The sequence below is a fragment of the Gopherus evgoodei genome, chromosome 5 (assembly GCF_007399415.2).
Source record: "Gopherus evgoodei ecotype Sinaloan lineage chromosome 5, rGopEvg1_v1.p, whole genome shotgun sequence".
Classification (NCBI taxonomy): Eukaryota; Metazoa; Chordata; order Testudines; family Testudinidae; genus Gopherus; species Gopherus evgoodei.
Window position 1 is genome coordinate 51,556,106 of NC_044326.1, and position 15,969 is coordinate 51,572,074.

At 42.3% G+C, this 15,969-nt stretch overlaps 1 protein-coding gene across 1 annotated transcript; it reads right to left on the reverse strand.

Annotated features, from left to right (window-relative positions):
* Nucleotides 1-39: 39 nt before the first annotated feature.
* Nucleotides 40-14,440, reverse strand: SGCB (sarcoglycan beta). The gene is given in 9 exon segments (XM_030563782.1): nt 40-3,870; nt 3,872-3,908; nt 3,910-3,968; nt 4,605-4,648; nt 4,651-4,735; nt 7,224-7,415; nt 7,542-7,727; nt 9,002-9,211; nt 13,932-14,440. Coding segments are annotated over 9 exon segments (1,281 nt in total). The 5' UTR covers nt 14,349-14,440; the 3' UTR covers nt 40-3,819.
* Nucleotides 14,441-15,969: the final 1,529 nt, after the last annotated feature.

The following is a 15,969-nucleotide window of genomic DNA, read 5'->3' on the forward strand; positions in this document are numbered from 1 at the left end:
TATAGTATATGTACTTCCAAAACAATTTAAAGCAGAGTCTAGATTTTTGAATTTATTTGTTTCACTTCAAAAACATATGGATTAAAACTCAACACTCTGTTTTACATAATGAAACAACAATCAATACAAATGCTGAGAATAACTTTTTTCGAGAACAAGAGGTTTTGGAAGTACATAACACTATTTTACACAGAGGCATGTAGTGTGTACTTCAATATTCTTAGAATCTCAAATGTATCTAGTAGTTAAATAAATACAGGAGCACACAAGAAATCTTCTACTTAAACAAAACATCCAGAAAATATAAAAGGGATGCAGTTAAAAGTTAAACCACAAATAAATGCACAACACAGGGCATATATGGCATCAATATTTTTTCAATTTCTGTAGTTTATGGAAGGCAACTATTATTTTTGCTAATTTTAAATTACAAATGGACATTTAAAACAAATCCAAATACATAATTTAACACAATTACAGGTTTTGAGACAAGTTCTTTCAAATGAAGTTTGCATTTAGTACCTCAGCGAGAAGAACTCAACATCCAGGTACTGTATGCAGTAATGTGGTCATGCACATAACTAGCCAAAATTATCAATATTAACCGTATAATGGCCACAATGCCCCATACAGATTTCATATATACCTTTGCCAGAAAGTGCTGCTGAAAACTTTTAAAAATGAAACATCTATAAATTGAAGCCCACAAAGTATCAATCTGCCCTTAGTAATATGGAGTGAAAATACTAAAAGCTTTTCATCTTGTTTCTTTGCCATGTTGAGCATATTGAGAACACACAAGTTCTATATACCAATAGCTAACACAGCAAAGGAATTTATTTTTCAGGGAAATATTATTTTAAAGAATATTAATAAGGATAACAAACATCCACTTCTGTAATGCAATTTAAGCTCCATGAATGTAATGTGCTGTCTATGTGCAAAATGTTATCAACATTTATTCCATGTCTGAAGTGAGTGAGACAATTTCACTATTATGTTGTTTTTTTTTTTAACTAAACCCCTGGAGTAAAAATCATCTTGCTGTTGCCATCATTCATCCTAACATCATCTCCTCCCTCCTGTTTGACACACTCAGTTGTTGCATCATGTCTAAACGAAGGCCCCAGTCCTGCAATCAGCTCCATGTAGGTACACTCCCGATTCGTGCAGAGTCCCACTGACATCAGCAGGGCCCAGTGCAGGACTGTGATGGTCTTTTGTGACGTGCCTACCACACCTTTGGGCACTGTCAGTCAATAAAACTAGATTAGACTTTATTTATCTTTCCATAAGTACCACATTCAGTGGGGAAGTTAATGTGTAACATTTGTAAGCCTATTAGTACTAGAAATTTATTGTCTAGTACAGCTTGTTAATAACCATGCACAGGAAATCACTTACATGGTCTCCATTATTAAGATCACTAGTGGCTATTAGAAAACAACACTATTTCTAACTAATGGTAACAAGTATAAAAGCTTTATAATTAGCAAGTTTATCTTTTACATTGGAATACATTATTCTCGCTCCAAAAACAGTTAAGAGGGTTTTAGTAAAAGTTGCCGTCATTCTCAAAGTGCAAAGGTTTCATTAATACCCCAATTCATCACGATCATAAGAACTTGCATAACTTTTAAGCATGTATTCATTTTATTGATGTTAAATTTAGGCAGATGCTTCCGTACAGTGCAGAATTGGGACCTAGATTATTGTCATGTTTAGAACTACAGAACATTTTAGAATTTAAATACCAGTTTACTTAGTAACAAATTTATATTTCTAGTCATTGTAAATAGCTACACTTTTTTTTAATTTAGAAAAGTAATGGTCTTAATCACTATGGCCTACAATAGTGTTGTTACAGTGTTTTGAATCATCACCTGTAGAATACCATAGAATATCTTTTATTAAGGTACCCGAGAAAAAACTATGTTCCCCTAATATAGTAGAGGAAAGCTAATTTCAATACACCTTTGAAACACCTCACTTTAGCAACATAAATAAAATATTATAAATACCTTATATAATTAAAAAATGTAGCATAACTAGGCTGGTACTTAGATATTATAACACTGGGAGTTCAAGATATACTTCTGATAAATTCCAACTTTCAGAATTGCCAACTAAATATTTCAAACATGAAAAAAATGAATAATTCCGCTGAAACAATAAAACTAGTTAAAGAAAAAATAGTTAACTAATGTTGATGCATGGAAATATATTTCCCACAATTCTGAATCTAGAGAATTTTTCTTTTTTTAAAAAACAGACATTGAAATGCACAGCAGAAGCAATTGAAAATTAAATAGGATTCTGCTGTAGACGCTTTTATTCAGGATTGCATAGCATATAAATGTTTGGGGAAATGGTCAAAATGCAAGCTAGTATGATAAAGGATTTTCCCATACATCTACATCCATTGGCCTGCTGTTAATACTGCTATTCCCAGTAGCAGAACTGATTCCATACACAATTTTTTTTATAGCTACTTAATGGCTTTCTATTGCGTCCTAAAAGTTTAATTCCCAATTTCTTCTCTAAGCTTCTGGTTGAATAAAGTATGGCACATCCTTACAAAGAAGCAACTTATTCTCCTAAAGAAAAAAAATACATATCTTAACAGTTGGGCAGCAGCTGCCATCGTTACTGAGTCACATTATAGATGTGCTCTGAAGCCAGAAAATGTATTATCCTTTTATTTCCTATTAAGAATTTGTTACTTTGTTTCTATGTGAATAGTAATTGTTCCGCTTTCCTGCATTAATTTTATATTTACTACTACATGATCTGTATTTGAATACATGCTACTTGCTACCCTCCAAAAGAAATAAAATGGGTTTTCAAAGTAGAATACAAGCTTCTAAATATCAAGCAAGATACAGTACAATAATTGACTGTCCCAGTTCTGCCTAAAATGTGGGCACAGATTTATGTAATGTCTGAAGGATCAAATAAGTCAGCATATGCTTGTCTCTAATTAACTGAAAATAATCGAAGAAAATTGTCAAAGAGTTCATATTAGAGGTCCAACAGTCAATATGCATACAACTGCAATAAGAAACGAATCTATTTGAATATAGAGTTCACTGCATTTATAGGGCTACAGTTTTTGAAAAGCGAGCCTCTGTTTTGCATCCAAAGTGTAAGTATGCTATTTGGAGATGGAGAAATGCTTATTTGGTGTCAGGTACAGATTTGTCGCTACAAGCGGTTAGTTAGATGACTGACCTTTACTGCACTCTAAATAATTACTGGTGCAAAAATGAAGGTCTGGCAGAGGTGGGCTGAAAATCAGCATATAACACATCTATATAAGAAGTCAGATTGCCTTTTGGCTCCTTCCAGTAGGGTTTAATGTTCTAAAGAACTGGAAGATCCTTCCCAGGATTCCTTTGGTGGTTGGTTTCCTGCTACCGCCACAAAGCTTGGCCCCAATGAAGCCATGCTGCCAGAGCGTCCGTCTTACCACAGTTATCCCATAGTCCGCTTCTTAAGAATGAGCGCACAACCAAAATGAGGCTCTATGGAACAAGTAACAGAGCTGCAAACTGTATTGCTTCTTCCAAGGAATCTCTGCAGAGCCAAAGGTGGAACAACGTGCATCCGCACAACTCTACACCTCACTCCATGCAGATTCCAGCAACTATAAACATTACAATAAACTGTTGTAAAAACAGAAAGAATTGGCATGCAATTGTTTATACACACAAATGTAAAAACGTAAATGAACTCTCATGACTGCGCTTGCCCGTACGTTGTGTTTAGTGTGGGGTTCCACAAGGTTTGACTGAGGTTTGACAACCATGTTGCGGGTCTTTACTTCAAAACTCGGAACAGAGTTCCATCTGCCCACATACAGAGCTTATAGGCGCAGCCAGTCAATATTAATTAAACTTTTCCCCATAAGAACTTGGCAGTCGAGATGTGCTGAGCATCACAGTTCCATTTAAGATAATGCTGTTTTCCTAATAAAAGAATAATTATACAATTTGTTACTTAACAGAAGTAGGATGTTTATTTCCAAAAGAATGTAAACCAACAGCTTATTTTCAAAGCTACCCTAAAGATAATAATAGGTTATTAATTTGGTTTACATCTAAAGTCTTTGCATAAGAACTTTATTTAAAAAAAAATCACAAATGAATGTAGTGCTCACACATCTCAGTTCTGACCCGTCGCATACCTTGCTATTCCACTCATAGGCCAATACCGAGTACACTACTCATTCTGCAGTAGTTAGATGTGGATGCACAATACAATGAGCCCACCAAGCTTATCTTCACTTGTGAACCAGAACAAACTAGACTTTAAACATCAATCTTCTAAAAGCTACTATTTTTCCCTCTTCCCACTTCACATCAAAAGCATACACCATTAATAATTACTAACTCAAAGTTTTTGAGTCATCATTTCAAAAGATGAATAATAAATTATTACATTTGCTTTATAATGCTACAAATTAATTGAACTGCTACTAAACTATATTTTATACTGGAACTTACAGATTTGAATACATCCACAAAAATGAAGAAGCCTAATTTTTTTCTTCTTGGTTTTAACATGGAACTATTAGAAATAATTTTGTCAATTTAAATACTTACTGCCTTTAGCTCCATATCACCACCCATGCGAAACTCAATAGTTTGCCCATGATGAAAACACCTTCATTTCCACGAACAATGGCACGTCCGGCAACCTTTATATTTAGGTCACTGGTAGCATTGCTGGTAATCTTAAAGGGCAAAAAAATATGCAGAAGAATGAAATAATGGTTAATACAGTTTTAAAGTTCCATTTTTGCTTGTCTTTAAGTAGTTTTTGTTAAATTAGTTCCCTAAATAATAGCTACAACTGCTAAAAAGTTGAATACAACGCTGTCAATGCATGATGCATATCCCTCTCCCTATGCCTTTCAAGTTTCTACAATTTTTACTACTCTGAACAATCAGTCATGTCTAGAAATAAGGATTACCTATCCTGGAAAATTTGTGTCACAGTAAAAGTTAAACTTTTAGACCGTCAGCTGACTTACACTTCCGTATCACTTGGCTAGGATTAAGTACAAGAATTTCAACCATTAATACTAGAGCATAGGTTCCCAAACTTGGTTTATGGCTTGTTCAGGGTAAGCCCCTGGCGGGCTGTGAGACGCTTTGTTTACCAGAGCGTCCACAGGTATGTCCACTTGCAGCTCCAAGTGGCTGTGAATGGTGAACCATGGCTACTGAGAGCTGCGAGTGGCCGTACCTGCGGACACTCTGGTAAACAAAGCATCTCATGGCCCACTGGGGGCTTATCCAGAACAAGCCATGAACCAAGTTTGGAATCCCTGTGCTAGAGAATTTAGAGGCACATCTAAGTAGTTTAGGTGCCAAATTTAATCTACCTTTTAAGTCTCTCTTATTCTGAAGAGTGATTATATAAAAATGATTCCTCCTTACCCATCAGATCTGTTCCCTGTGTGTATTCAGAGTTATAGCTGTTTACTTAGGTACAAAAATAAGTTTACTTTTTATTCCTGTTAGTTCTGCAGAGTAAACATCACAGAGAGAGTGAGCTGGATTCTCTTCCTTCTTGTACATCATCAACAATTGTTCACTACATTCTAAGTATACAGCCAGTTACCTGTGTAACCTACTGAAGGCAATGAGGTTTGTCTTAATGTGGCCTGCAGAAATCTTTATTACAGATGGTGATGTACAGAAAGAAACCTCAGAGCTTGATTCAGATCGCATGTTGAATTTGTAATGCTGGCACTTGGAAAACATCTTTTTTACTAATAAATGAAGCACATTTGATCTGGAAGTCAAACTGACAAACATGGAACCCAGCAATGCCAATGTTGTTCACTTTTATGTTTAACTGCACATAAAATATTGTTATAATGTGCTGGATAATGTCATCTGATTATTACAAATCTATCGGCAAGGAAAAGAAAGCAATATGTAAAGCAGGAGCGGGCAAAGTTTTTGGCCTGAGGGCTGCATCGGGTCTCGGAAATTGTAAGGAGGGCCAGTTAAGGGAGGGGGTCGTGGCCTGGCCCTCACCCCTTATCTACCCTCCCCCCAGGACTCCTGCCCTATCCACCCCCCCCGTTCCCTGACAGCCCCCACCAGGACCCCTGCCCCATCCACACACCCCCACTCTCTGTCCCCTGACCGCTCCTTGGAACCCCTGCCCCTGATTGCCTCCCGTCGCCCCATCGAACCCCACCCCTTCCTGTCCCCCCCAGGATGACTCCCCCCCCGGGACTCCTGCCCCCATTCAACCCCCCTGTTCCCTGCCCTCTGGCCACCCTGACCCCTATCCACACCCCCTGACAACCCCATCCCCTGAACTCCCCTGCCCTATATCCAACCTTCCCCCTCGTTCCCTGCCCCCTTACCGTGCTGCCTGGAGCACTGGTGGCTGGAGGTGCTACAGCTGTGCCACCCGGCTGGAGCCGGGCATATCATTGCCACCGCGCAGCACAGAACACTGGGTCAGGCTGGGCTCTGCAGCTGCGCTGCCCAGAAGCTTGCAGCCCCATCGCCCAGAGCATTGCACCAGTGGCGGAGTGAGCTGAGGCTGCGGGGGAACAGAAGGGGAGGGGCCGGGGCTAGCCTCCCGGGCCAGGAGCTCAGGGGCCCCGCAGGAGGGTCCCCTGGACTGGAGACGGCCTGCGGGTCATAGTTTGCCCACCTCTGAGGTACAGGGGGTGTGTGTGTGTGTGTGTGTGTGTGTGTGTGTGTGTGTGTGTGTGTGTGTGTGTGTGTGGTGTGTGTGTGTGGTGTGTGTTTAAAAAAAAATCTGAATTTCCCACAACTTCTGAACAGTAATTATACAACAAACTATTTCTGGACCACTTACTGTCAAAATCAATAATGCTGGTGCATGAACAAACAGGGAAAACTCCATGGCAAACAGAAAAATAATTTGGGTATTCTGGTCCTGAAATGTTAGGATGGTTAATTAAAGCTTAATTTTATCTTAACTTATTCTCTTTCTTGCAACAGTGTACAACAAAAATAACATAGTTACTACGACTTTTCTTCAGGATCTTACTGTTTATATTTTGCGACAATTACTTCATGACAAAATACTTTTTTGGTTATACTTCTGTATTTACTTGAATATGACCAAGTCACAACACAAACTACATTCCTACTTTGCAAATAACAAACAATTCCATAATCAGCCTTTATATAACAGAAAAAGTGAGCTATTAAAATAGTTCATACCCTCTCCGTAGATGCCTTCTGTACATTCAAAATTTTCACTCCATTTGGCAAATGAAACTCATGAGTCTCATAGTCTGTGCTGAACAAAGTATTTTGTGTCCTTGGGTCAATAAATTCCATACCAATATCACTGGTAATGGAGGTTTTGTCCTTTTCAACACTAAGTTTTGTTGTTCCTTGCTGAAATACAATCTGCAGAAACAAATAATTAAAATTATTTTAAAACATGACAAAAACGTTTCTACTATAGTTATTAGTAATAATAACACAATTCCCCATATTGTTAACCACATATGTTCAACTCATGATGTAACTTACAGGCTGATTATTTCCAGTGATAACCAAATCTTCATTACGCTTGCCTCCTACTGTACTTTTATACAATGGATGTATAACTCCCATGTCGGATACTTGTTTAAATCGCAGTAAGCCGCTCTCATGAAACTCCATGCTGTCACAACCATTGGGCCCAATACGAATCACAGCCCAAATGACAAGTGTGATCTAAAAGAGTAACACAAAGTTTCATATTTATTGTAATACTACAGATGCAGGAAAAACAGAGTGGTCAAAATACTTTTTTTTTTAAAAGGAGTGTTTAATTAGTTATTACATTTGAAATAACTTCAAGCATACAAATTATTTAAGTGCTAGAGATTTTTACAATGGGTGTGTGAAAGGAAGTTTGTTTTAAAATATTTTCCTTTGCTTTACTATGTTTATCCTTTCTTTCCATTGAAAGCACAGAAATGCAGTTAATCACAATATGTGATTATTTGTAAACCATCTGAAATATGATCTAAAATAGTTTGTAAAATATTATAAAAACCTACATTCTCCTTACACTTGAACATTTTGAAATTAAGTAATGTGGGTGATGGCTTGAGATATCTTCTTGTTTGAGGTACTGTCTGTATCCTAAGCTAAATAAACTCAAGGGGAAAGGTGTTTGTTAATCCAGGACAGGACACAATCAATCTTGAATTAAAAGAAAGGACCTCTCAGTGTTGACGGTATACTGAAATGCCTAAATATGAGGAGATGAGAAGCAAAGTGGGTATTAAAATAGTGAATTGCAGTAGCAAATCAGAGTGCAGATTGTACAGGATGAATTCTGAAAACTAATGTACAGTTCAGTTAGTAACTATACAACATTCCTGTGATCCTGATGGGTTGAGATCACTTCATTGCATACATTAATTAAGAATAATTGTATTGAACATTGCACTGGTAATACTTCGCAATGTTTGTCATGTACAGCTCTGGGTGTGGGAATAACTAGAAGATTCCTGATTAATATTGGGGGCATAGGTTCGGTTGTGGTAGTGATACGTGTGGCCTCTTAGATGAGAGGATGTAAAAATAAGATTTAGCATTTAAGCTCTTTGTGGAAGGAACTGTCTTTTTAATATCTGCAAAACATCTTGCAATGTTATGATGCTATTTTTAAAAATAACAGAGAACTTTGGGAAAAAATGGAGAAAAAAAATAATTGGTCTGTTTAGTCATACTAAGAAAAAGAAAAAAAAAAAGATTGGGGACTTCTTGCTAATAAAAAGTCCACAACAAAACACCTTGAAATAATATTTTTGAGACTAAAAATAAGCAGGAAAGGTAGGAAAAAAATTAAAGTAATCCCCCTTAATACATTTTAAGATTGTGCTTTCCAAAGTATTCTGATCTATACTGGAGAAAGTTTATATTTATTTAATAAATACTCAATAAAAAGTAAAACAAGCATGCCCAAATATCACTTGCAGCCTAAGTGTTATACTCACAATCAAATTGATGACAGCCAAAATAAAAAGGAGAACAATCACACAAATAGCCAAGTTGCCTTTCCTGCCTCGTAAGCCTGTTTTATGGAGACGGTCTTCATCAATTGGGATATATCCAGCCTTAAAGTTACTGTTGTGTTCTTTATTAATGTTTCTCCGCTCCACAGCCTTCTCACGCATAGATTTCTTCACGGGGCCATTAGAACTTTGCTACAGCATGACAAAAAGCATGGATAAATGGTTATTTTGCAGGTAATCAAAATTTATAACAAAAGTAAGAGTCTGAACCATGGAATATTGTCTGCTATCCTAATGTTTAGTTTATCTATTTTTAAGTAACACCAATACAGAGGTACTTTAAAACCAATTATAAAGAATTTCTCGTTTTTTATAACAGTATCTATCAATCAGTGATGCTGTTGCAGTAACCAATTAAATTTCAGTTGTAAAGAATTTCATTATGTATTTACATTTGGGACTGATACAAGATGTGCTCCTTATATCTAACTGGATTATTTACAGGCACCCAAACATTTATTTTTAGTTCCCTGTGAACTACAGTGTGAGTCTCAGTGGGTTTACCTAAGAATGTAGAAAAGAGTAATGGTACAAGCCATAAAGTTGTCTCACTGGTTGTCCCTAAGACAGAAATCCAAAAATATTAAAAAAAAAAAAAAAAAGTAAAGCGACACCATCAATTTAAAAAAATCATACTATTTCTTTACTAATTATATGTAACAAATAAGATTGCTCTAACTGAAAGAATACAGAAACATATCTTTCAGGATTTTTATTGTGTGCATTTGACAGCATTTTGTGCATAGTCAGTTTTCTCTGTTTCTGGAGGTCTCACTTCAGGAAAAGGGAAGAGAAAAAACATAAAACCACAAAAAACTGGTAGGGAAACTCATGGGCATGTATAACTAAAAATAGTTTTAACTTATTGTTTTGAACTGACTATATTTCAAGGTGATAGTATCACTTTCATTGATATTACTGGAGGGCAAATTAACAGGTAGGGAATGCTTTCATATAAAGTATTCCAGGGATAGAAAGTGGAAGGGTTATAAGACTCCCATATTCTGCATCTAAAAATTCTGTGCCAAAAAAATAAAAATTCTGCACACAATATTTTAAAATTCTGCATATTGTATTTGTCAAAATAACACTACATAATCATACTAGTTTCAATTATTTTGGTAATTTATTTCAAAATACTTGTCAGCAAGTATGTCTGTAACATTACAGACACACACAAATTCCCCCAGGGGTAGAGAGTTAAAGAAACCCCTATGACAACCCTGTTTCTGTCTCTCTGCCCCCTTCCCCACCCCCCACCCCCAGAGCCCAGCTGGGGGGGGTCAGATGCTCACAATCCCTCCCCTAGAGCCCAGCCACATTGCCCAGCCAATACACTCCCTGCCCTCCAGAGCCCAGCCATGGGGACCCCCAGCCCAGATACCTGCACCCTCTCCCCCGAGCCCAGCTGTGGGCCTCTCCCTTGCCCAGATACCCACACCTCCCCCCCCCCAAAGCTAAGCCATGGCTCCCCCAGCTCAGACACCTGCCCCCCTCTGCCCCAGAGCCCAGGGAACCAGAGGGAGAAACAGCCTGAAGTTTGGTCCCAGGTCTGCATGGTGTCCTGCACACCACTGTCTCCTTCCCTTAGGGCATGCTGGGAACCCTCTAGCTCTCTCTGCCTCCCACCAGCCATGTCTTGTCTTTTATGTGTGAGCTGGGTTCTGCTGAGTTCAGCACATTTCTGTGGGGGAAAGGAAATTCTGCATGTACGTTAATTTCTGCAAAATTCTGCATTGTGCAGTGGCACAAAATTCTCCCAAGAGCAATGTTGCAAGACTGGGCACATAGTGACTTCTTTCTCTTTTCAGGCCACATCTAATATTACTTCCATGGATGACGAACTATGAGGGCATGTCTCTCCCCTCCCTCATCACCTTTACCTCTCAGAGACAGATGATGACACTCCTTAGATCATTTAGCTTCCACTACTCTGAGCGAGAATTCAGATAACGAGACTGAAACTTAGCCTAAGTCATATTTAAACATGGTCAACCAACCACCACACTAGTACAAATTAAATAAAATGAAGCATATGATCACAATTCTATTTACAATAAACTACATTACATAGCTGTATACTGATTTATAAACTGTGAGTCTGAAAGACATTTTACTCATATGTTGAGATGTTACAACAAATGTACATTTTATTAACAAAATTCAGACTGTGAATGGGAAAACCTTCTTTCCCTATTACATAGCTATATAGACACCATTCCTACAGGTGAATCTGTATTCCAATGTACATTTTTAATGAGTATCTAAATTTCTGTCATTTACCTCTACCAAGAGCTGGCACTATCTATAACGAAGTTCTATTCTACCATGGCAAAAAGCTATTATTTTTCTTGGCTGCACACATTGTGAATGGTCATCCTTAATTTTTCAAAGAAATTTAATGTGAGAGGCTTGATACAAAATGTAGTTCTTTCACTACATTTTAAATCAGTCTTGCCTGCAGGGCCAGTGCAACCATTTAGGCAATGCAGGCGGTCGCCTAAGGCGCTGGCATTTGGGGGGTGCCATTTTCTTTGGCAGTGACCACGGCAGCTGAATCTTTGGCCACCCCGGTTGCCTCCGGCATTTAGGCAGAGGGAGCTGGGGTAGGGGAGCGCAGGGAGGGCCGCCTGCAGCAAGTAAGGGGGGGGGGGCACACAGGGGAACTCCCCACCCCAGCTCACCCCTGCCCCGCCTCCTCCCCGAGCATGCCATGGCTGCTTCACTTCTCCTGCCTCCCAGGCTTGCGGTGCCTACGCTGCTTGGCACCACAAGCCTGGGAAGCAGGAGAAGTGAAGCAGCCACCGCGTGCTTGTGGTCATGCACGGAGCAGGGATGAGCTGGAGCGGGGGGGGGGGGGGGTGCCTCAGGGCGGAGGGTGGGGAGCTGCCACAAGGAAGGCGTCTCAGGGTAGGGGGGGGAGTTGCCATGGGGGGGTCCCTCCAGGTGGAGGGGGGGAGCTGCCATGGGGGGTGCACCTCAGGGTGGGGACGTGGGGTGGGCACAAGGTGGAAGTTCCCCTAGGGCGCAAAACATCCTTGCACAGGCCCTGATTGCCTGTGCAATTAGATGGGGACCTTAGAGAACTCAGTAACCCAACTGCACAATGATAATCGAAACTTTTCAAAGAATCAAGATCAATTAAAAATAGAAGTGAAAACTTAAAAATGTGTAGTCCTTTGAAGAATATTTTACTACAAACTGGAGTCCCTTTATAAAAAATCTTGTATTTCTAATATTTTTTAGAGGTATTTAAACAAGGAGGTGAGGTGCGGGGTGGATAGTGTTAAAAAACCTCCCAGACCTTTACACATAATAAAGAAGCAAAAATACCGCTAAAAAAACCTCCCAAACACTGCTGCCAACTGTAAGCATTCAAAAATCAAGAATCAGGCCCTGTAAAATCATGAAATTTTTAAAATCTAATTATTTTTAAGTCAATCAATTTTTCATTATGTTATTTGTCTTCTGAGTTCAGGTTTCCAAGCTATTCTCTGAAACCATAAGGACTAGAAACTTACTTTAAAAAGAAAAAAAAAAGATGAGATACTCAAGAAATCAGAGGACTCCAGAAGCTTGAACTTTTAACAAAACCCCCAAATATGGAAAGTTTGCTGCGTTATAACCCTACTGATCCCAGTATATGAGAGAGAGGTCACAGTTTTCAAGACTGAAAGGCAAACTTGTCCCTTCCATCAGCAGGAAGATGGTCCAGAAAAAGATTTTACCTCACCCACCCTCACAACTCTGAAACCTTTTCAGATCACCTTGAAAGGAAAAGGCAACTGTGAAAGGGTTTGCTTGCAATGAATCTTGTCATGAAACAGGCCCTCTGAATTTTTCTTTAATTTTAGTATTTGAGTAACTGAAAATCAGTGTGCAAAAAAAACCAACACCCTCCAGCCCCCCCAACACAACCTCACCACCACCCATTGATTAAATGCCAAGGGCAGCTACTTTAAACACAGACAACTGGGCTGTAATTAGCTTCTCCCCCCAGCAGGGAAGAGCTGGTTTTCGCTATCCCAGCCCTGGTTTTTAACACCCGGGGGGGGAGGTGGGAGGGCACAGTGCAGACGGGTTTCGCCCCCAGCGCCGCGCTGACGGCTCTTTCAGGCGGCCAGGCGCAGAGCGTGGAGACAAGCGGCCGCTCAGCGCTGGCTTTTCGGCTCCCGCAGGCGCGGGGCTGCGCCCGGTGCTCGGAACGCTGCGGGGGAGGCCGGGCTCGCACAGCGCGCGCGCGGGCGGAGCAGGGGCTGGCTGGAGTCCGGCCTGGGGCAGGCGCGGGGCTGCGCCTGGTGCTCGGAACCCTGCGGGGGAGGCCGGGCTCGCACAGCGCGCGGGCGGGCGGAGCAGGGGCTGGCTGGAGTCCGGTCTGGGGCAGGCTCGGGGCTGCGCCCGGTGCTCGGAACCCTGCGGAGGAGGCCGGGCTCGCGGGCGGAGCAGGGGCTGGCTGGAGTCCGGCCTGGGGCAGGCGCGGGGCTGCGCCCGGGAACCCTGCGGGGGAGGCCGGGCTCGCGGGCGGAGCAGGGGCTGGCTGGAGTCCGGCCTGGGGCAGGCTCGGGGCCGGGCGCTCCTGTGCGGCCCAGGGGGCAGGCTCCGGGCCAGGCTGTCGCGGCCTGGGGGTGTTTATGCCGCTGGGATCCTCGCCGGCACAGACGGCCGGGTTCAGAGCTCGGGTCCCCGAGGAGCCACGGCTGGGGGCGGTGCCTGCACAGCCGCCTGGGAGGGGCTCGTCCACGGCCGCTTTCCCTGGGGCCCGGGCTCTGCTGGGGCTGTTCCGCCCATGGCGAGGGAACCCTGGAGGCGGCTGTCCCGCGCGCGCCCCGCCGTGTGGGGGCCGGGCACAGACCTGTTCCGAGGCGGCTGCTGCAGCTCCTGCTGCCGCCGCCATCTTCGTCTCCTGCCGCTGTGCTGTTCTTGTCCCGCCCAACGTGGGGAGACAAGCGCCGCGCAAGCCTCCTGTCGCCGCTCCCTGTCCTGGGCTCGGCGCCTCCCGCCGGCCTGGGCACCCGGCGCTGCTGGGGTCCGGCCTGAGCTCTAGGGGGCAGGGTCGGGAATTCCTCCTGCCGCTCCCCCCGGGCCTTCCAGAACAGCCCCCCAGGGGTGACCCTGGCGGGGAGTGTGTGGATGAGTCTGGCACACGCCCTGCCACCCCGAAATGCAGCCCGCCGACCAGTGACGGAAGAAGCAGGAGCTTGTGCTGAAGGGCTTGTGGAGAGTGGGAGTCAGGAAGTGTGGGCCAAATTCCTTGGTCTGCCACAGACATTGGGTCACTTTCCCTCTTTGAGTCTCAGTTCCCCATGAGTAACCTGCACCACAGATTGGAGATTTTCTGGGGCAGTGCTCGGTTGGGGCCTGTGTGCGCAGTAGTAGTTGTGCGGTGCCGTTGGCACCTCACTTAGCGCCTGCACCACCCAACCCATTCAGTTCCTTCTCAACTGTCTCACTGTAGAGGGAGCTCAGTGGCAGGGCTGCCTCTTCCTTTTTTCTCTCTATAGAAATATTTAGATTAGTTGTAGTTTAGTAAATCTAGTTTGCTTAGTTAGATACTGTTCTTTCAAAAAAAATTAATTTTTGTCTTACCCAGTCTTTCTCTGTTGGGAAACTTTTAACGGCCACAATGCCTGGCTCGCCTGGGTTTGTGTGCTGTGACTCTTGCCGTGAGGCGATGCCTGTCTCCGACAGCCACTCATCGTGTGTCTGTTGTTTGGGGGCAGATTCATATCCCTCAAAAATGTGCCACTGTAGCAACCTGTAAGCAAGGGTATGACATGGCAGAGATCGTAGAATCATAGGACTGGAAGGAATCTTGAGAGGTCATCTATTCTAGTCCATCACCTGCACTCATGGCACGACTATATTATCTAGACCATTCCTGACAGGTATTTGTCTAACCTGCTCTAAAAAATCCTCCAATGATGGAGATTCCATAACCTTCCTAGGCAATTCCAGTGTTTAACCACCCTGACAATTAGGAAGTTTCTCCTAATGTCCAGCCTAACCTGCCCTTGCTGCAATTTAAGACCATTGCTTCTTGTCCTATCCTCAGAGGTTAAGAAGAACAATTTTTCTCCCTCCTTCTCCTTGTAACAACCTTTTATGTACAGTAACTCCTCGCTTAACGTTGTAGCTATGTTCCTGAAAAATGCTACTTTAAGCAAAATGATGTTAAGCGAATCCAATTTCCCCATAAGAATTAATGTAAATGGGGGAGGATTAGGTTCCAGAGAAATAAATATATATGTATATATATATATACACACACACACACATACGCACAGTATAAGTTTTAAACAAATGAATACTGTACACAGCAATGATGATTGTGAAGCTTGGTTGAGGTAGTGGAGTTAGAAGGTGGGATATTGCCCAAGGAATGCCTTACTGCTAAATGATGAACTAGCACTTGGCTGAGCTCTCAAGGGTTAACACATTGTTAATGTAGCCTCACACTCTACAAGGCAGCAGGAATGGAGGGAAGAGACTCAGCATGGCAGTGGTTGCAAACATTCCCTGTGTAAACTGAACATGATGAACCCACACTGTCCTTCTGGAGTGCACCACTACCTCCGCTTTCCAAAATGCATGTGTGTGTGTGTGTGTATGAGAGAGAGCCAAGCACAGTGTGTGTGAGAGATGGAGGGAGAGACAGAGACACATGCTTTGTGTGTGAGAGAGAGAGAGATGTGTATTGCCTCTTTAAGTATGCTGACCCCACTCAAATACACTGCCTTTTAAAGTAGATCAGCAAGTTGAGACAGCAGCTGCTGCCACCAAGCTTCCTCTGTCCTGATCCCTGTCCTTCCCGCCTCTGCTCTGTGGAGATGGGGTACATGAGCAGGGGGCAGGACTCGGGGGGGAAGCGGCATACCCTGGCATCGGCATCC